This window comes from Drosophila ficusphila, unplaced genomic scaffold, assembly GCF_018152265.1.
Source record: "Drosophila ficusphila isolate 14025-0441.05 unplaced genomic scaffold, ASM1815226v1 contig_106, whole genome shotgun sequence".
Taxonomy (NCBI): domain Eukaryota; kingdom Metazoa; phylum Arthropoda; class Insecta; order Diptera; family Drosophilidae; genus Drosophila; species Drosophila ficusphila.
Genome location: NW_025063993.1, coordinates 13,871,785 through 13,894,142, shown reverse-complemented (window position 1 = coordinate 13,894,142; position 22,358 = coordinate 13,871,785). Strand labels below are relative to the sequence as shown.

The 22,358-nt window shown below is 41.1% G+C and overlaps 1 protein-coding gene across 13 annotated transcripts in view; it reads right to left on the bottom strand.

The window, feature by feature from the left end:
- LOC108087486 overlaps positions 1 to 22,083 on the bottom strand; it is a 31,892-nt gene extending 9,809 nt beyond the window's left edge. For 4 of the 13 annotated variants that reach the window (XM_017184863.2, XM_017184864.2, XM_017184865.2 and 1 more), the window contains exons 1-7: positions 21,787 to 22,080; positions 13,507 to 14,095; positions 10,575 to 10,815; positions 9,849 to 10,094; positions 9,500 to 9,755; positions 8,020 to 8,975; positions 6,739 to 7,678 (exon numbers count right to left, since the gene is read on the bottom strand). In XM_017184863.2, the coding sequence (XP_017040352.1) occupies positions 6,739 to 7,678; positions 8,020 to 8,975; positions 9,500 to 9,755; positions 9,849 to 10,094; positions 10,575 to 10,815; positions 13,507 to 14,016 (3,149 nt within the window). In that variant the 5' untranslated portion in view covers positions 14,017 to 14,095; positions 21,787 to 22,080. Of the gene's footprint in view, positions 1 to 6,738; positions 7,679 to 8,019; positions 8,976 to 9,499; positions 9,756 to 9,848; positions 10,095 to 10,574; positions 10,816 to 11,483; positions 12,300 to 13,506; positions 14,096 to 21,786 lie in introns of those variants that run through there. The other 9 variants (XM_017184872.2, XM_017184870.2, XM_017184871.2 and 6 more) reach the window with 6 other exon arrangements.
- Positions 22,084 to 22,358: the final 275 nt, after the last annotated feature.

Sequence of the window (22,358 nt, the reverse complement as noted above, 5' to 3'; positions counted from 1 at the left end):
ATTTGTCATAGAGTACATATATACATACATATATATAGTATGGTATAGTACACATAGGAAGGGGAAGTGGAAGTGGAAATGGAAAGGCAGCTTCATTAGAGTCCTCGGAAAAACGGGCGGCGCGAGCTGCAAGCCACGCAAGTAATGGTAATGGCCATAAAAAATAAAGAAATAACCAACATTCTCACACGGCCGCCTCTGATGAGAATCCGGTGTGTATCTTGCATGCCCAGAGTTCTGGCTCCTCCACGCAGAGAAAATATATAGATCATATTTCAAAGATCAACATTAAGGACCAGAAAATGGTTAAGAAAATATAACATGTCAGGGGTTTGATGATAAAAACAAATATTTATACTGATAAATATACATAGAATAGTATTTAAGCAGAATTAAAAGTCTGAACATCTTGTTTAAAATTCTGAAGATCTGTAAAAAATTACTACATAGTGAATTTTTACTGAGGAATGATAGCTTCAGTAAAAATTCACTTTCTTATAAGGTAGTTTTAGACATACCATTAGAATACTTGTTTTAGAGTTAATGAGATTAACTAATGAAAAACAATCACACTTTAAAGCTTTAAGAGAAAGCCTTACCCCACAGTTTCAGATCATCATAAATCTTCTTTATTAACTTCCTGCAGTTAGTTATAGTACGATATTAAAGAACCTCACGTCCCCACTTGCTGTTTAATTGCAACCATAAACACAAGAAATAGCTTTTCTTTTAGTGTGCCAGCTGAGGATGATGATCAACGATGGTTAAGATGGGGATATGCCCAGAGACTCTGTTTTGGGGCTGGGGAATTTGGGGTTGGGGAGCACTTTCGAGGCAGACAGGTAGATAGGAAGGTAGGTAGGTAGCAGCAGCAGCAGCAGCAGCAGCGGCGCTGGTTATCTGTATCTGTATTTGCACTCGATGGTATGTTCGTAGTTTGTGTGGCAAACATTCTGTTGAATTATGCATGGCGATGGCGATGGCGATGGAGATGGGAACCCGTACTCGTACTCGTATCCGTAACCAAAACCTGAACGCGTCGCAAATGCAACTGAACTTGAAGTGGCTGAAAAGCCATAAAAGGGGGCACCTCAACCCCCGAAACCCCCTCCCACTTTCCCCCCTTCTTGCCACACACAAACACACTCTATCTTTTTTTATGCGCCTGATATCTGTAATTGTTACGTTTATGGCATCAAATTCCAAAAGATTTTCCAAACGCTGCCTGCATTTGCATGTGACACACTTTTAAGTCCATTGTGTTGGGCCTACCCCATCCACCTCCCCTTTATTGAAGTGAAACTTCTTTAGGCGCGTTATGGATTTTCGGGGACGGAGTAAAACCGATTCATGACCGTCACGAAAATTACCGTCACGAAAATTACCGTCACGAAAAAGCGAGGATCCCCATCCCTTTCTAACCGCTGACGAACGATGTCTCTATCCTCCTCTATCCTTTCTCGCTCTCAGCGCGCTCGCACAAAGTTGCAGTTGAAAAAGGGGTGAGAGGTGTGAATGTCAAAAGGAATTCAAATCGAACAGGTTGCATACAGATATTAATTGGCACCATAATTTCTATCCATTTTATTTGACCTAGAAATGAAAACACATATCGATATGTATTTGTCTTCTTCTTCTTCTCAATCGGTTTGTTAACTTTTGAGAGTCGCCAGCACATTTCCAGACCTCTAAAATAAGCGTCTAAAATGGCTTTTATTCGGTTTCCTACAGAATTTCAATTTTAAAAATGAGTAGTGATGAGATAGAGGAAATGAAATGATAAGAGAGAGAGGAATACTAGAAGTTTCACTTCTGTCGTGCGTAGGCTGGACACACCCCTTTTTTTTTTTTTTTTTTTTTTTTTTTTGCCCCCCGGTTGCATATCGAATTACGCAAAGCTAAGAGCGGAAATCATCACCCACTTTGGCTACCACTTGGCTAAGGTTTCTGGGCTTTCTGTAGCTTCTGTCTGCCTTTGTTAGCCCTGTCAGATTTTGCCGACAATTCGCTACGCTAATACGCATTGTACAACAGTTCTCAGCTACAGTTGAATGTCGGTAAGAAAAACCAGCATGAAGAGCTCTTTCGGAAATTTGTAAACTTAATTTATGGTAAGCATAGAGATCTGCTCACTTTGACTCTAATATACATAGTTTATAATTCTAATTCATTTCATAAATTTTAAGTACCAAACAAAGCGTAAGAGAATATTTTTTGATGAAAAACTCCTATGTCATAATTTCTCTAAGTGTAGTATGACTTTTAAATTAAAGAATCTTATTGCCAAAAAATCAAAAGTACCGCTCTATAAAAAAAACTATATAGAGCCACAGATGTTTAGATCTCAGTTTATTGCGGAAACAAATTAAAAGCAAGCTGCTTTATTGAGTATGCTTGAAAATAAAATTCCAATAAAGTGCTTCTTCATTTCTTAAATAGGTTTTTGGATGGCCATCTTATAAAGGTCACACCGTACCTCTTTTACTCACTCGAATCTGCGGGTCTAGGCCAAATGCGAAATGTATTCCAGCCAAAACGCTCGTTTCATTGACACTTGTGCCCGTGGCGTGTCTTTTGTTATGAATGCTTTTGGTTCGACGGCGTCGGCGTTGGACCGCCTATATGTATATATATATCTGTATATGAATGTGAATCTGAATCTGAAGCTTTGGATGGATAGGTAGCATCGGTATCTGTGGCACGAAGAGGCACCAGTGCGTATCACTGGAGGCGACGACTGCCTGCGGTCACTGGCTCTTGCTTTTGGTTATTTTGGTTTTTGATTTTTTTTGTAATTTTCTGTTTCGGTTATAAACCGATTTAACAACGCAATTTAATTGGACTACGCAATAACTCCCACGCGCTTTTCAAACAACGGCTCTTGCACAATTTACCAATTTACAATTGCCTTACTGGCAGTGCTCTTCAAACCGATATTGCTGATGATATGATATTGAATTACGAATATAATTTATTACTCCGCGTGGCTAAACCGCACAGCATTTGCAAACCGAACCGCGCGCTTTGAGATCTTGTTTAATACTGGAGCCGAAATCGAAGTTGGAGCCACCGCTCGATGATAATGGTAATGGAGTGGTATGGTTTGGTAATGGAACACAACAGTGGGACGGAAGGATTAATTGGGTTATAAAAATATAAAAGTTTTTTGGAATGCAAGAATGCAAATAAATTGTTTTCAAAATGAAATCGTTTATTGTGAAATTGAAAGATAAATAGAATTAAGTTATTTTTAAAATAAATATTGAAAATTTACGAAAATGTTTAAGTATTCAGATGGATTTAAATACTTAAAATGATAGTACGCAAGGATATATGGTTATGTTTTTAAAATTATTTAAAAAAGTTATTTCTTATGAAACATATATGTATGTTAAATAATTATAAGGCCTAACTTTGGAGACATAAATAGTCGAATTTTAGTGAACACAAATCCTGAAAAGCTAAATTGTTGAATTAACCCACTGTAATTGGTTGCTGTTGTTACCAATGTTTCGCTTTCCCAACGTTCCTTTGAGCAACAGCAACATTGGCAGCAGCAACAGCAACAGCAACAGCAACACCGCTTCCACGAGCAACATGAACGGCAACGGCAAGCAGTTTCAAGAATGTTGCTGGTGGGCCGAACGAGAGACGGCTGTGTGGGTCTGGGCCGCTTTTGTTAACGTTCTCGGAGTGTGTGGCACAGCCGTTAGCCGATGTTGGCTGGCTGTTGAAAGAAAAGAAAGAAAGCCAGATCTGTTGGCCGGGGCGACAACACACTCACAGCCATAATGTTTATGCACCCGGAATGCCGAGATTGGGGATCGCAATGCGGCTTTTGTTGCATCCGCGTGAGCGGGCTAACTGAGAGGTAATAATAACTCGGATTGAGTGGGCTTATTCAGCACTTTTCGAGGGAGTGGGGAGCGGGGAAGCGGGAAATATGGCCATTATGACTCACTCGCTGGCCAAGCGGGTAAGCCAGTCTCAAGGTTAATCCACAAGTGCGGTTTTGTTTTGCATGTGACTGGATTGGTGGTTTTATGAGCCACTATCTGCAGCTGGCTGATTGCAGATTGGCCTTCTAATGCTGCCTACAAAGTGTTGGCTGGTGGAAAAAAAAGAGAGAGAAAAGGAAAGCCAATGTCCCGACGGCGCAGGCGCATCCATTGGATCCATTCGAGTGACAGGTTGAACCGCAACAACACATTTAGCCATTTAGCCAACGCCAGCGGCATTTTGCAGTTATTTGGCTGTTGCCTGCGAAACAGGTTCACATACTATATATCCAGCCGACTTTTTCCAGAGCCAAGCACACAATTGATTTTTCCTAGCAATAAAGTTTTTCCCAACTTTTGGTTAGAGCCAGAAACAACTCCATCGCAGTTTATGTCGTGCCGTTGCCGGTTGTTTTTGTTGCTAAAGTTGTTGTTGCTAGTGTTGTTGTTGCTAGTGTTGCTGTTGCTAGTGTTGCTGTTGTGACTGTTGCTGCTAGTTCGTTGCCATGACAAAAGAATGCGGCACTCGCCATCAAGTCTCCGGCCAAAGTCAAAATGTTATCTTAACTACGACCACGATTTGGCCAAAAAGCCAAGACCCAGTCTGGAGCTCCCATAGTTGGCGACGGGAATGCCACACAGAGAACAAAAGCCTAACAATAGTGGATTCTGCTAAAAATAGATGTTGTATAGAGTTTTTATTTAAAGTTCTTGGGGGACCAAAGAAGTTGCCTATTTATTACGATCCCTGGGAAAGAATTTGAAAGGTAAGAAGTGTCTGACTAAATTAAGAGTATTTTTTGGTTTTAAGTTCCTAACTTGGAAAGTATGAATTCTTTAAAAGTTCTTTAACTCTTGATTTAAATTTGCTGGAAAATAAGGTGGTATTAAAGTATTCAACATTATACCTTTTACTTCCATGTGAAAACTTCATTCCTTTTTACTTATGTAAAGTAACTCCTATCTCACTTATATTTTCCCATTTCAAATTATTTCAACTAGAGAGTCATATGTTAGCTCTTGAGAAACCACTTTCTTAATCCCGAATCTTAAAGGAAAATATTTTTTCCTGTGGAAATGGAAAAGGAAAAGGAGAGGCGGCGGTGGGAAGCGTAGACAATTGGAAATGCCAAGTGCCGTTGCCGTTGGTCGCGTCTTTGGCTTTGGCTTCGCCCAGAATGCACAAGGCCCACACGGAGTGGTTGTTGTTGTTGTTGTTGTTATTATTGTTGTTGTTAGTGCTGGCTGGAGCACTTTGGGCCATAAACATGCCTCAACGGATCTCCCCTTCTCTTTCTGGTAGCCGGCGCTAAAACACAGCAATTGGAACCGACAACGGGAACTGCAATGGGAATGTCCAATGGATTGGATGGATGGATGGAGACGCCAATGGGTTCGCCAATGGAATAACCTTTGGTGCAACAGCAACTGCAGCAAAAAACAGCGAAACCAAACACTCTGGCAAACCTGTGAGCTGCAACCTGCCGCTGTCCTATTCCAAATGTCTGATGATGTCTGTCTAATTTTGGGCTAATTTCAATTTCCATTTCCATTTACCCTTAAAAATAAAAGTAGGAGGGGCAGTGGGGATGGGAACGGAAGGGGGAAGGGCGTGCCATGCCAAAGCTGTGAGTTGGCTAAAGTAAATTGCATTTGATTAACCCCAGAGCGCCCTTTGGCAAACAGAAACAAACAAACAAGCGAGCAAACACGTGAGATTCGCCGGCTGTTTGTTTGGCTATCTAAATCAATGGATGAATATTCCGGGATGTGCATGGCAAATGCAATTAACACTAGATGGTACCAGGGGTTTATCAGGTACCATTTATTTTAAAAGAAAGAAAGAGACTTTAAAGATAATATGAGGTTACAATAGATAGAAATCTATCTACATATGTATAAAGTATATATTTATTAAATTAAATTAAAAGTTTCTTAGCTTCATTTCATTCAAATGACTCATTGGCTCTCTAATTCCACTTAATCATTTAACATCTATTGATTCGTACTATTTATTTTCTACTACTTAAGTTATCCCCTGAGTGTATGATTTCATTACCTTTAAAAAATATTGTGCAGTTGGTCATAAATTTCCGCCTTTCTAGGGCTAACTTAGGCAATCTTTTACCGGCCGGCTGAAAAAACTGTCTAGCGACCAAAGAGAGAGGTAGAGGCTGTGCCAAAAAGAGGGAGAGGCTGCTGATTGATTTGCAGCACCTCAAGTGGAATTGGGTTGCAGGGGAAAATGCACTTAATAATATTCCAACAGTCGCTGGCCAACTGCCAAGTGGCGGGCTAATAAAACCAAATCAAAGGCGAACTCAAAGAGCCTCCGCCACCGCACTTCTGACCCAATGCAGGCAATTCAATTAGCTTTGGGTAGCTCGAAGAAATTGAAATTATTCGGAAAACAGAGATAGCTTTTTAAAGATTAAAATGCAGGGCGGCAAGTTGTATTTTTGAAGGCGTGAAGCCCAAGTTTTCAGATTGATTGGTAGTTGGGATGCCGAAATACGTGAGTGCATTCCAAAACGTATATCATAGTAGTTAAATAGTATAAACTTTTGACCTATTTAACCATTTCTTTAAGTGTACTAATTAAAGTATTCTAATGGTTGATTACATTATAATTATTCAAATATCAGTATAAATATTTCTTATGTTCCGAAATATATTTTTCCCTTTTTTTTACCAATAAAATAAAAGAAAGTTCTATTTAAGAAAGGACTTTAAAACTCACCTTATCCTCTCCCTTGGACCACCGCGCTGCCTCCTTTCCCTCAACAAGGTGTTGAGTTCCTTCATCACATCGCTGCCCCTGCGTTCCAACTCGGATAGAAGTTCCGCTTCGGTCTCCGCCTGCATGGGATCGATGTCCTGGTTTCCTTTTCCGATCTTGTGCAGATCCGAGCCACTGCGACTGCGACCCGTGGCATTTGCCATGTGATCGATGGAGTCCACACTGCTGTTCATGTCGAAGTCCATCATCAGGTCATCGGAGCAAATGGATTCACAGGGGGAAAGAGTATCCAGGGATTCAGCTCGATCCATCACCGCCTTTCTAACAGCCGCCGGAGTCCTCAAACTCAATTCGATTGCCTGCTGAAGAGCAGTTCGTGCCTTCGACTGACTCTTCAAGGATCTCAAGGATCCTGTGTGTGTATGGGTGAGCGTTTCCATCAAAGTGGGGGTATCAGTGGCCAGTTCATGGGCTTCACTGTTGCAAATCAAAGCTGGCTGATCGGCGATTTCATCATCGATCAGATTGCCGCAATCCGAACCCAAAGACAGCGAATGGGAGGCGTGAGTTGGAGTTCCCGGGGAAATGGGACTGCGACTGCCCGGTGGATCCAAATCCAATTCGAGCACCGGGGAAATATCATCTATGTCGATGTCATCGATGTCCTTCTGCTGGCGTTCCTCATTCAATTTGTGCTTCTGAAGTTTGCCACCCGCCTCCTCGGAATCCTCGGTGCTGCTAACCAAACTATCAGTGGGCGAAGTCTCGTCGTCTAACAGAAGGCAACTGCTGCTGGCCAAAGCCAGTTCGGCGAACTTAGACTCATTGAGGGCGTTGTTGAAGGAGCGGGGACGAGAGGTGCCCGCCTCCCGATTGTCCACCAGATGGAGGTTGAGCAGCGGCTCCTGACCCACTTTGGGTGGAGTTTCCGTCATCGAAGCTGGAAGGGAAGATAAGGTTACAAAACATTAAAATTAGTTTATGAAACAAGAAAAAATTAAGTCTAATTTCCTATTTCACAATTTATATACCTCTTTAGTAAAATCATGAATTTGAGAAGATAAATTGTGTAAGGAATAGATGTTTAGATCCATAGATAAAATAAAATTTTCTAGATATACTTCAATATTTTCGGAAACAAAAACAAAAAAAGTTTTTAATATTTATAGAGCTTTCAAATGGTATAATTTGCTGATGCTGATAAGTTATATATATTCTTTAAAGTATATTAAATGATTCCTTCCAAATTTTAATTAAATTAAAGAGTATTAAACCACTTACAGATTGTGCTGAATTGCATGTCGGTGTTGATGAGACTGATCTCGTCCAGACCCAAGGACATGTCCTCCTCCTTGTCGTTATCCCTGGGATTCTCCGGTGCCTGGGTATCGCTGCTGATGCTCATGCTCATGCTGCTGCAATCCTGGGCGGCCAGGGACTCTCCCGCCTGCAGATGCCAAGTGGAGGCCACCGAGGACTGACTCTGGTGTTTGGCACTCTTCTCCGAGGTGGATGAATCCAGATAGAGCTTCTCCTCATCCACACTCTCGCTCTCATCGGAGACACTCGTCTTTGGCTTATCTCCATTGCCATCCTGTTGATCCTGGGATCCAGTATTCTCAACCTGCCGCCTTTCGTAAGTTTCTCGACTCAAGACCGTATTGGATCGTACCAAACCCAAAAGTGGCAGAGGAATACTCTGACTGCCATCAGTGGGTAGTTTGGGAAGGGCCAGTGGTTCCACAAAGGAGTTGGACTCACTGGAGGGCGGATCGTCGGCATCGCGGACCTCGAAAGTGTGCCGTCCACTCATCACCATCTTGAGGTTTCTCGGCCTGCTGCGACTCCGCTTGGAACCCACCGAACTGCCCGAACTGCTGTCCAACGCCATGTCCATGCTGGCTATTCCTGAGTCAGCACTTATCTCCCGACTGCCGGAGAATCCGCGACGAGTGGAGTTGTTTGTCAGCTGCTTCACGCTCTTCTGGTCAAGATGTCGTGCTTGTGGTTGGACATGCACCGAGGTCAAGGGATGTTGACGTGAGCTCGTCGATATGTCCTTGGCCCTGGCTCCTGTCGAATGGGCGGGCACCGGTGACTGTACACTGCTGCTCGGCGTAGTTGGGGTCGTGGCCGTCAGGCTGATGGCCACCGGGTACTCCGGCCGGGGCAAGCTCACCGTCTGCAGGGTGAACTTCGCGTAGCTGGCTGGAGTGGGTCGCGGTGTGGGGCGAACTCTAAAAAGGGAGGAAGAATAATTTAATATTATTATTTAGTTTTACATTGCTTTGAAAAAATATAATATATTTTCAATCAATATTAAAAAAAAACATCTAGCTGAGGCATAATTATTTAATTAATGGTTCTAGTTTGAATCTCAATATATAAAATGTCTCTTTATCTTAGTTAATTTTTTAATGCTCTCGTCCTAAACTTTTGCTTAGTATAATTAATTTTTTATTGTATAAAATACTTGAATTATACTAAATTTGTAAAATTGAATGACAAGGAAGTTTATACAAATGGTAAAAATATTAAATACTAAGATTTTCTATGTAAAGTGAACCTAATTGTCTGAGATTTTTGATTTACTTAAGAATATATTTCTTGATCTTGCTTTCTTTTACTTTTTGCTTTAGAAGTTTATTAAAATTTTTAACTTTCTGATTAAAATTGAAATTGTTTTTTTTTTGTTGGAGAATTCACATTCCTTTTCTTTTTCGAACAATTAAAAATTTTATCACAGTGCCGCGTTACTCACATGACATTGGCATGCATGCTGGCCAGGTTGTTGTAGTTATAGCGCGGCTGCATCGCTTTCGATCCCGATCCCGATCCCGACCCAGATCCGGATGCCGTGGCCGACGTTTCGTCCGCTATCTCGCCGAAGAACTGCCGCCGCTGGTACTCGATGGTGGTGTTTTGATTCAGGTTGAACGTCAGCGTTTTCGGCTGGGCTATTTTGGGCTCCCCGTCGCCGGATCTGCCGGCATGTGCGCTCTTCGAGCGGCGTTTCACTGCGGGTAAATCAAAGGGAGTTTTCAGATCAGCCGAAGAAAATTGGGAAGTTCTAGTTTTCTAGTTTTATTTGCAGCGAAGCGAATACTCACAATTGCTCACTAACACCGGACCACCGCTTCCCGTTCCCCGATTGTTGTTGTTATTATTGTTGTTGTTGTTCTGGGCATTGGCCGTTGATTCCGTTTCGGATTCCTCGCTGGGCGCGGTTATACCCGCAGATGAGGGGCGTGGTACCGCCCCACGATATCCGAAACGTGCCCCAGCCGCACCTGCCGCCAAGTTGCCGGTCTTCTGGACAGCGGCGGCGCCTACTTTCTCAAAGTGAACGGGAGCAGCTGAAAGGGGAAAATCAAGGAAAAGGGAAGTTTCCAATGAAAAGTTGGCATGTCAAGTCATTGTTAAATTGGCCAGATTGTCGCCAAATTAAAAAGCCATAACACTTGGCTAGCTAAATTAGAAGGGATACTTAGCTGTCGTACTACAAAAAACAACTAACTGAACTTAAAACTATACTTATTAAAAATATAAGTATACCTCTGTGTATCAATTTAACAAAATTTATTTAAAAAAACAAACTTTAAGAAAGTTCTTTAAGAAGTTATATTTAAATGTTTTGGAATTTATAATAATTTAATTCTTAAGATATAAAAGAGCTCATACATTGTATACTAGATAGTTTTAAGTTAATTTTTATCCATTAGGGAAATCATATTTCAGAATCATAACTCGTAAACTTTTTCCTACATTTTTGGCTTTTTCACACCTTGGCTTTTCATATTTTTACCTCCCCCGAAAACTCAATTTTCTCGACTCACCTGCATTTCCATTGTCGTCCTTTGTGTCCGTGCGAGTTGCGCTTTTGTCGCCGCCTTCGAGGAGTTTCTTGAACTTCTTGGGCGTCCCATTGAGCTTCTTGCGGAAGCCAAAGGACATGGCGGTGCCTTTGGTGTGCACCGCCTGATCCTGCGCCTCCAAAGGATTGCCATTACTATTTCCGTTGCCATTGTGGTGGCGGCGACTTGACTTGCTGCCCTGCTTCTTGCTCTCCGTCTGTCCCTAAACAGAAAAGTCGAGGGGAAAAGGGGGAAAAGCGATTAGGATGAAAGCGAAACACATTTGCGAATCGGGTCAGCACAGATGAGAGGCGCACGGAAACAAAGGAGCCTCGAGGACTTCCCCAACAAGACAATACAGAATAGGATATATATATATACATAATAGCTAACTACATGAGTCACTCGTTTCCTACGAACAATAACTATTTGCGAGATACTTTTCATGCAATCGTGATAAATATCAATATTGAAGCGTATGTGCTTTGATGATTTGAAAAGTAATAAGTATGCATTTTAATGGTTCCTGTTCTCAGTTTAAAGAAAATTGTTTGACTCAGTTTTTAATTAAATATTTTTGGAACACAAAGAAGAAGTTTTTAAATGATGATTTTTATGAAACTACTTTTAAATAATCATTTTATATAAAAATATTGCTTTTATTGCTAGGGACGCTTTTAATCTTATATTGTTTTATATTATATACTTAATTAAATGATTTATGAAAATTCGAAAAATTATAAGAATATTGTTCCTGGAATCAGAAACTATCTAAGAGATACTTTTGATGAATTTAATACAGTTCTTAAAGCCAAAGCTATCTACAACATATCATTGCACTCAAACGGTTCTCCGCAAAATTAAAGAATCTTAAAGATTGCAATTCGGTACCATGATGACTGCCTCGACTTCCGCGTCGATAGCTGCGTCCTCCTCGACTGAAGATTTCTGAAGGTCCTCCGCTAGGAACTCTTCCTTATCATCGATGCTCGGGTCTTTGTTACTGATTTGGCTTTGGTGCTCCTGATCGGAATTTTCCGCGCTCGGCTCGGCGACGAATCCCTCGCTTAGCGTCTGTGTTGTGAGTTTTCCCAGCGAAACGACGACGACGGGGTTGTCGCATTCATCCATGTTGCAAATCGTCGGCAGAGGAACTCGCTTTTCCGGCGAGCCTCCGTCCGTTTGCTAACACACCCCGCGGAGTCGTCTTGATCCTGGTGTACAAAAGGTCCTCGCTAGGATGCAATACGGCAATGTTCATGACACGGCCGCCGAGGCGCACAAATTACGCCATTTATAATTGCACTCGAGCCGCACACACACACACACTTCCAAACACGCTCGCACACACACACACAGATACACAGCGAGTACCTGCTGCCGAGTACACCCACACGGGGGTCCTTGAAAATCTCTCGGGTTGCTGGAAAAATCTTTGGCAGATTGCTCGCACTTTTCACGCCTCAGGTTATGCAAACGTTTTTCGCCACACTTTTCCACGAATCTATTTTTGATTGTCCTCCTATTTTTGTTCTTTTGCTGAATGTTCTTCCTATTTTTTGTATAGTTTTTTTTTCCGTTTTTTTTCTACTGCGGCAGAGTGGCGACGATTTTTTCACTTGCGAAAGCACGGCATACGGAAAATTGAATGGCGAGCTGAAAAATTCTCACGGAACGAATGGGTTTCCCTGTCTTCTTGTGGTGGGTCTGGTCTTTATGCGCTCTTTAGCTTGACCACAAGGGGAGAAAATGGAAAGTAGACACAGAGAGAGTTCTCGGTGTTTGCTCATGCGCAGAATGAGGAAAACAAGTGGCTGCCCGGCGATTATGGCCAAGAATCGGGGGTGGCTTAGTCTGGCGCCATCTAGTGGTTGCCGCGGCACTTAGCTGGGAAACGAACCACGGAAAATGGAAGGTGTATAGAAATTTTTACATTTAAATACCCTTTATAAAAGTATTCCAACTTTGGAAAGAAGTTTGTATCGCAGCAGTTAAAAAATTAAATTCAATTATGATTCCGACTGTTCAAGGTTCCTATCCTGTATAAATCTTTTTTTATTCGATCAGGATCAGGATCGTCAATATTAAAAAGCTTTTGAAAATCACACTATAAATGCTTAAACATTAATCTAAGACTTATTGAACGAAATTTAAGCTATTCAGTGTAAAACTTTTAACTAATCATTATGCACACAATTTTCAAATTTTAAAACTCCTATTTTCCTCTTTTTGTTCATACTTAGTGGGTCATTTAAAATGCACATAAAACAAGCCCTGAGAGACATTATCCAGGTAAGATAAAATTGGGTTAAGGTCAATTGCTGGGGGGGAGGAGAGGAATAAAGTGCTTCGGTTAAGTATGAAAGATGATATGTGGCAAGGGGGCCGTTTTTGACAGCCTTTCCCGCCTCTCACCCCCTGGGTTGTTTATGTTAAATTACCTTGTAATAAGCCTTCGGAGGAAAGGAATATGAATATGCAAGCCCAAAGTTTTCCTGAGAGATGGGTAAGTGTTTCTGGAAGGCGACTTGAGGCCTTGGGTTAATCAGCCTAACGTATCTTAATTTAATGTTAAATTTAAGATTCAAAAGCAAGTGCAACCAAATAAAATCTGTAATTTTCTGCAAACTTATTTTGCTGTCTATTTTTGTGAGAGTGATTTTTATAAATAAATCCCAAACCGCCTGCTCTTAGATTCTTTCAAACTTGAAGGAACTTTTTTTTTCACTTTTCTGTACAAACAATGAATATTGAGGTTGACAATTGTCTGGCGAAAGAAAAGACTGTTGACCCACAATCACGGACACACCACATTTTCGCCAGACTCAACTTCTCGGCTCAGAGTTTCCAACTTATTGATAGTGCTTCGCCAGAAGCCTCAAGTGAGTTGTAAACATTTATCAATATTACTCACCACCGTCAGCCAGCCGTTGTTCTCGACGGGTAATTGAGGTTCTGGCCTGGTTTTGGCCTGCGTCAGGATGTGGTTGTTGGATGTGGCTATGGATGTGGCTGTGGATGTCTGCTCCTGCTCCTGCTCTTCAGCGGTTACGATGGCCTGCAGCAGTTCGTGCAGCAGGAATTCCTGGCAAGTGGAGTACTCCGTTTCGCTGGCTGATGATGTCAGCGGTTCCGCTGGGGCGCCATTGTAAAGGGATTCGATGTGCAGCACAGCCTGCTCCGGTTGCTTCCGCCGACGGCTTATGGAGTAATAAAAGGGCTCTTCCTGCTGCTGCTGGGATTCCTCCTGGCTGCCTTTGGTTGCTATGTATTCATTACTCGCTGTCAACTGTTGCCAGATTTTGTGCGCCTGGGCCAAATCTTCGCGGGACAGTGCGATTGTCAATACAGATTGATGATGCTCCGCGGCCGGGGATCCAATTTCGTGGAGCGGAGGCGTCTGCCGGGAGACGCACTTGCCCATGGCATCTTACGGCAACCGGAGTTTTGTGGCAACCGGAGTCTCCTTTTTGTGCTGCTCCTCCTCCACCTCCTCTTCGAAACTGTAAAAAAGAAACAAAATATTACCAACATGTGTCAGGGGTTCCTCAAATCGTAATAGCTTCTGTCATTTCCTTATCAAACTGACATTTGAATAATGAAAACCCATTGGTCTTATTTAAGAGGTTGAAAAAATGATTTAAATAATTTTGTTTGTCAATTGAGCGAAACCAAAAACTATCGATTTTTTTATGAAAGATTCAAAAATTATAAAAATTTCTAAAAAATGTTTATTAAGTTGCAGATTTTAACATTTGTTAATGGTCAGCAAGATGAAAGTTATTATATTTTAATATAACCTTATTAATACAGAGATATTTATAGAAAAAAATAAGATATTTGCTTATTGTTTTATTTATTTATCACAAAAGAAGGCGTTATATAATATACATTTTTGACAATTTTATTGATTTAATAAAACCACACGTATACCGCGATTTCACCTGCTGTTTTGTTGTTATTTCTTTTTAAACTTTTTGTGCCAAAATTCATGACCACATATAAAATCACGTTTAGACCAATCAAATTTGTTCAACTAGCATAAATATTATTAAAGAATTTCAAGGGCAAATAAAAAATAATTAAGCTGAATGTAAACTAATTAAAGGTTTTTTTTAAATTCAAATTAAATTTGACATAAATTCTTAATGCAAACCCTAAAAAACAGAAGCTTTTTCTTTTGATGTAGAATTGAATTCATCGGAAGATTCAAATGAGTGGGTTGGTCATAAGATCCTCCCCGCACGGCATATTGATATGCTGTGAGCTCGACTGGCTTGCGGTTTTCGTGCAGGTAATAATACACCTGTCCCGCCAGACCACCGAGCACCCCAACGCCCCCCAATCCCCCAATCCTCAAACTCTCCCACCGAAACCCCAAACCCCTTTGAGCGAGTCCATTGCCGTTGCATTATGCCGCGCTGCACGTTTTTTATTAAATTTTATTAGAGTGCCGCACATGCACAACCTGCGGACGGATAGGAATGGACCGACCCCGGATCCGGAACCGGGATCCCAACTCCTTTTCATACCCCCAAATGCACTGTGCAAAAAAAGGGGGAAGGACTCAAAAAAAAGAAAATAAGAAACAGAGAAAAAACAGAGGGAAAGGCGTATATATTCACGCAAATGCTAGAGAAGCCTTTGGGATAGCTGAAGACCTGCATCCCAGGCTGGTGTTTCTTCCCCCCTTCCCCCCTCGATTATCCCCTTTCCAAGCTTCATCCTGGAGCTCCTGTTCGGTGGCTTTATGGCGCATTTGCCGCATAACAAAATTTACACCCACCGAGAGACCGAAAGACGCGTCGGTGCACTCAATGGGGCTGCCCTTTGTGCCTTTGGTCCTTCGCTCCGGATCGAACCATATCCACTAGGTCGTCGGTTTCGCCGCCGCCACTCGATAACGCAATTTGTTCAATAATGAATTTAAGCTGGAAATGCATTTCGCCAAAACCATCTGAGTGACAGGGCTTATTCGGTAGGTAAATATATTTCGAGTGCGGATTGACTTCGGTTTATGGCTTGGTTGGTTGGTCTAAGAAGTTGTTCTAACCAAAGCAATCAATGTTAATAAGACTTATTAGTACAACGTTCATTGCATAATTGGTTTAGTCAGTTGTCCGTAATATTGAAATATATCCTTAAATTGAAAACAGCAATTTTTAATAAAACTTTGGTGTAAGATACATTTTTCTTATAGCCTCTAAATTATCATTGTTATAAAAAAACCTTTAAAAAGCGTAACATTTTAGGAATGATTAAATTTTTTACCCAACCAAAGACCTATGAGTAAATTTGTATTGCGAAGTATTTGAAATACAATAATCATGTAAAAGTAATCATTCTTTTTTTTTTTTGCAAACAACAGCTTAACTGAATACTTTTAATGCATACTGTGTACACACCATTAATTTATTATTTCACGTGCTAAAACCACAAATTCCCCCTAGGAAGTTTTTAAAAACTCTTTTCGCTCCCCGTTCAGCAGAGTATTCCAACTGCTGCCATTGCGAGCATTTCCATTTGATCCGGCTGTGTTTATGCCTGCTTATGTCGTTTGGCTTACTTACATTTGCCGCGGCTTTGTGCTGCATAAATTTTCAGTGCCACGCCCCCCTAACACAGAAGCCCCGCCCCCATTGCCAGGCCCGCGTGGAAAGCTACGTGGCTCTTTTGTGCTAACTGCCAACTTTTATTTGCTGCCTTTTCACATAATGAGGCAATTTTGCAGTTTGTTTTGTGCGAGTTTTCACTTGTTACTCTTGCATTTAATAAGCCAAAGGCAAAGGCAGGTGCTGTAAGCTTGTAGCTCCTGGTCTTGGCCCTAATGCAACATTTTGTATGCGCGCAGGATAAATCCCGTCCAGATCCCAGATATTGGTCGCATATGCAAATGGCTTTGGCGCAGGTAATTATGCGCATAAATAGCTCCGGTTGTTTGCCCGCCCAAGAGAGACTGCAGGACGAGACCTCAAGTAATGCCCAAGATTGGTCCAAATGGCTGCCGCTTGTTTATTGAGGTGGGGTTTTTTGGGTGCGTGTACTTCTCGAACGCAAGGATATCCGGCGGATGTTCCATCGGTCGGATCCATCGGACGGAGTGGCTCATGCATAAGCATAACCATTGTCCATTTCGAATCGATGTGGCATGCAACAGCTGCTCGCTTACAACACTTCGGATTGCCATGGTCCATGCATTTTAATTGTGTAACCCCGCAGAAAAAATATGTAGCGAAATGTGTGCACCCAAAGAAAGGGTATCTCAAACTACTTGATTTGGCGTAAAATATTTGATTTCTAAGAAAGGATTAAAACTAAATTGTATTGATTAAAAAATTCTTGTGGCAAAAAATACTGCCAGTAATAATAATATAATAATAATTAGTAATGAAGTAAAATAAATCTATGGTAAATTTTAAAAAAAAGGATTAATTTTTGAAAAGGAAATAAATAAATTTCGCGCAAACCCAAATTATAAATTTGTTTTCTAGTAAATTCAGTTGTGAAATTATTTAAATTTAGAGTTTATATATTTGGCTTAAATATCAAAATTAATTATATAAGGAATCATTTAATCAATGTTTTCAATTTAATTTTTAAAAACTTAATCTTTCAGAAACCAATGTGGAAAACTTTTAGATGAAATAAACATAAGCTCATGATACCCCATAATAGTTTACAATTTCCAAAGTGTGATTAAGAACATATTTGTTGGCCAAGTGTTTATTGCTTGTCTTATCTTTAATCCCAAATATTTCCCAGAGTGTGTGAAACCCTGAAATGGTATGCCACCACATGCGTTGCAAGTTGGGGCAAAGAGACACCGGAGGGTCCACCAGTAAGTTGCGCTGTCGGGGCAAAGTTTTTGCCATGATTAAAACGAAGACCCACCAAACTTGCCACCGCTGACAATTTTAATGCAAACAAAAAGTTCGTTTTTCTCATCCTTGCAGCGCTGGCTGACAGCACCAAACAAGAAGAAGGCCAAGTTATTTTTGCATGCAACGTTTTTACCTTGCCAGTGCCACACAGCAAGAAAGCCACCCAAGAACCACCCACCTTTTCCACACCATTAATGCAAATTGACGCGGATACAAGTCGCTACAGGTGCCAGATCCGGTCAGGTAGTTTCGTTAGTCCCTCGGTGGCTCGGTGAAAAACTTCTGGCAATCCACGCGGACGTTTGCGGCTTTTCTGCCGCCGAAAGCAATTGCATTTTGGTAATTGAACAAGTCAACGCTTAATTACAACGCACTACAGTAAAACACCATAACTGTCTGCGGCATTGAGTGAAAATCCAGCCGGCAATTTTCATTCAACACAAGCGAAATAATTTCCATTTGAAATGCGCAAAAATGAGCAATTTCTTTTTTTCTGTCCGGATTGCACGACCCTTTTTTTCCCGACGCTATTATTTTCGCTGTTTTTGTTTGAAGCGTTTTAATTGACGTCTCATTTTGTCTTGCGGCAGACATTTTATTGAGAACCAGGGTCGTAGTCGCTCCAGGAAAAACAAATTAAATTTGTTTTGGAAGGAAAGGAACAAATAATAACAAAAACTTAAAACGGGAAAAATGTTTATAATTGAAATAGCTTTAAAAACTACGAAAGAAATAATTTTAGAGCTTGATAAATGCTGTTCAATCATTTATAGTACATAAATTATTAAAGAAAATATTTTGGTCAAGATTTTTAGTATACTGTTTTACCCAATTTTAATTGAATAAAATTAACTTTTATTTTTGTGAACCAGCAAAGAAGAATTTTCACTACTTCCCTGTTGGAAGCCAAACAATTCAGCAATTTATCGGGTAAAACGCGACAAGCGTACAAAGTAAAAACGCATCGATGGACTTAAAGCAATACTAGGGGACAGTGGATTGTTAAAAACTGATCTATATGCTTGGTTATTGAGCAACTTTGGCTGTGGCTGTCGATAGCTCACACAGCCTTCAGCGGAAAAATGTATGGCCAAAAAGCAAACCAAACACACAGTAGAAGTGGAGGTTTGGGCGAACAGATAGCGGCAGTAGACACTTGATAGGTTTTTTGCGAGCTGAGTCCCCCCCCCCCCATTTCGACCCGCTCCCCACACACTATTGGCCATAAATCAATTTTTCAAAAATGACACTGGGAAATGGAAAAAGTAAGCTCAAAGCTGAGCGAATATTGGAAGCGTCCGCTTGCCCCGATATAAACCGATACTCTCCCATGAATTGTCAAACGTACAGAATATGTATATGTGCATGCATGCATACATCTATATATAATATATATATTTCCCATATATATATTAATAAAAATTGTATGTGTTTGGCTCTAGCATTTTTTGGGCATCCTAGGAGCTCTGGTATTTTTTATGCTATCGCCTGTCGTTCTGGTGTTATTTTCTTTTTTTTTTTTTTTTGATTTGGCTTTGCAAATCTTTGCAGCTGGCGTTGAAAGTTTGTCATCATAAATTTTAATATTATTTTCGTAGTGAATGCAACAGGAGTTGGAGCAAAGGAAGCGCTTTGCGAAGCAAAACTTGCCAGAGAAGCGGATTCCATAGTTTGGCAAGTGGGGAAATGAGCACATTAATGGTGAAAAGGGTGCCCCTTTTCCCCCAAGGGAAATTCGGAAAGCGACCCAGTGCAGCGCACACGCGTCGTATGCGCAATGCAGCAGCAGCAGCGGCTTCGGGACTCAAAAAATTTCGAGAAAGGGCACTAGGCAACATCTGGGCGGCTGGCCGGAAGCCCATATTCCCCAGCATGTGTGAACCGAATGTTGATGAGTGCTCCACACATAGTGAATGCATATGAATGAATTACAGCCCATCCCCCTTTTGGCCGCCCTGATTTTACGACCCCCCTTTTTTACGGCCCGGTTTTTGCCCTTTGAAAGCGGCTGAATGAAACCGCCTGGATTTGGCGGCATAAATTGCATTGCAAAAGATTGTTTTGCATAGATGAGTAAAATCACCGGGTGCATTTATTGAACACCCGTGTACCTGATGACAGCACACGGCATTGGCATTGATTGCTCCTGAAAATCCCAAAGGACTAATGACAAAGCATCAATTGGGGCTCAATTATTCTAGTTTTCTCTTTGCGCTTGACTTCTTTCGATGCAATCAGTTTTTCAGTAGTGAGTTTGCTATCAAAAGAGGAATTCAAGTACAGACGAGTACAATTTGAATACCCAAAACTCACATTCTTGGGTGAGCCAATTGCTTACAAAATTAAAAACAAAATTTTATTGCTGCAAACTTTGTACACTAGCAGAGAAATAAAATGTGTTGGCACTTAGGGGAGTAATAGGAAATTGTGACAACTTTATTTTAGTATATATTAAAGTTGAATTTAATTATTTAATTTTTGTAACAATAGCCCTAATGCATACTCCAAATATAAACATTTGCTAAGCGAAAATAGCTGAGAGGCTCCTTGCTTCAAATAATTAAATTCTCTGTACATTGGAAAATTGCCTGCAAGTACAATAATTATTAGCTCGGATCTAATATGCATATGATTTTGAACTCGCTCCTTGATTTCGGACTGATTACCCGCATGGGCTGGCAACTGGATTTTATTTAATATTCACCGAAAATTATTCGAGCACATTCGAAGCAGCCGCCTGCAGGCGAATTAAGTCTTTCGAAGTCAAGCGGTACGTGAACCGAATGAGAAGCCAAAGACTTAAGCCTTTAAGTGATGTGGCAAGGTCGTGCGGCAGTGGGTGGTGAGTGGTGGGTGGTGGGCGGTGGCTTGGTCACTGGGCCGCATTAAATAGAGTGGAGTAAGATAAGAGCAACTCGAACTTATCCTTGGGCTTATTTGCATGCTGTGATTAAGTGACCGGGTCATAAATGCAGCCAGAAAGTCGGACAGTCGGAACATTTCAACCAACCATTTCGGCTGGCTACCAAGGCAAACATAATGCTCGGCACTTAATTATTACTTAGTCTTTATTAACATGGCTCACGGCTCTTGCCGGCCTCTCTCGCTCCCTTTTAAAGCCATCAACGGAGCGTGCAGTTTGGATTTCGGGTGGCAACATGGGCATTATTTCGAGGCCTGGTAATTGCAAATTGTTGCCGTCGTCTTCGCCTGCGTTTGTTTGTCAATTTGCGTACTTAAAAAATTCTTTTATATAAACAGACACAGGCCGACGACGAATACGACGCTCGCTCGCACAACTCTTCGTCAGTGTAACGAGCCATATGTGTTGTGCACATAATAATTACGCAATTGGCAGGAATCCTCTTTCCCCGCGATCTCCCCTCTCTTACCATTTTGGCCCAGCTGAGTTCGTCTTTCGCCCGAGTCGAGTGTGTCATCAAATTAGTTTTAATTATATATTATATTCGTTTTGCACACATTTCGGCATTAACACAGGAAGCACGAGCGGTGGGACTCCAGTGCGTATGGGTGATATTTGCCATGGCAATCGATTTGTATGCCCGGCAGCACTCCTCCGCCAGTTGTTCTTGTTTAAACCATTACTGCGCTCATTGACTTTGCTTTCGAGCCCCAGAGCAAGCCAACAAATGTGGAATTGTAGGTGCTCCAAACCTGTACCAGATATCTAATATGCATAGCATTCAGGGAAACGAAAGTACACGCGTCAAGTGAATGGCAACTGCACAGTGAAAAAGGGCCAACGAAATGGGTCATTGGCTAGGAATTTTATCAAAGCAGCAGTGCGATTTTTTGTGACCATAAAATCCTATTCTTAACACTGCACCAGATATATTATGAAATCATTTCGATACGGGCTCAAAATTTGCTTTAAAATTACAAGAAAGTTGTACCAAATCGAATTTATATCTATTCGATTTGGTACAACTTTCTTATGATGAGATGTCTTTAAAAGCAACTGCTGTTTAGGATTCTAAAAATTTTTTTCTACTAAGACTTTTGTAAAGAAAATGAAACTGAAGACATAAATATAATAAAATACTTATTCATCATAAACGTTATCAATTTGTTTCATTTCAATTGTACAATTGTTTGGTATTGCTTATAAAAAGCAAACATTTTCTATCGATGTCTAGCTAATTTTTCTTCAGTGTACATCTGTAACGATGACATCGACACCTTTGTGGCAGTTGCTTTGGTTTCACTCAGAGTTTTTGGGTTAGTTGGGGTTTCAGTTTCAGCCACAGATTTGTCTCGGCATGCAAATTCCCATTTTTTGCCATCAGACCCACCTTTGGCTTATCTTATCGGTGTGTACATATATGTGCATACATATGTATATATGTGCCTGTGTCGAGCGTAATTTAATTGAATTACTCAAGTGCTCGTTGTATTTTTCGGGGCACTTGATTTGACACTTGCGAATTTTAGTTCACTTCCACCTGTTGCTTTTCATTATTACTTCACGGGGCGACCTTGAATTAGGCGATCAGTTATTTTGTTTTTTTTTTTTTTGCCATAACTATACACTTTCAGTCAAGAGAGTCGCGTCATATTTGCTGTTATTATTAATAGCCAAAAGCGTCGAAAGCAACTGACTGCGGACTACGCATGAGACTCGAGACCCGAGTGGCCAAGAATCTACAAAGCTGCGATCGGAGCGTTAGAAAAGCTCGCTCTTTGTACCGTCTAGTTGGGCTTTTGGCTCTACGATTACTGGTAATAAGAGAAGCACAGAGAATAGACCCAGTGATTCACAGCTGATACGAGGCTTTGTTTATGAGTGTCAATTGCGTGCAGTGTGTGTAGCAATTAACAGTGCCTGCAAAAAAATAAGCCACCTACAATGGCTTAAATGCAGAGT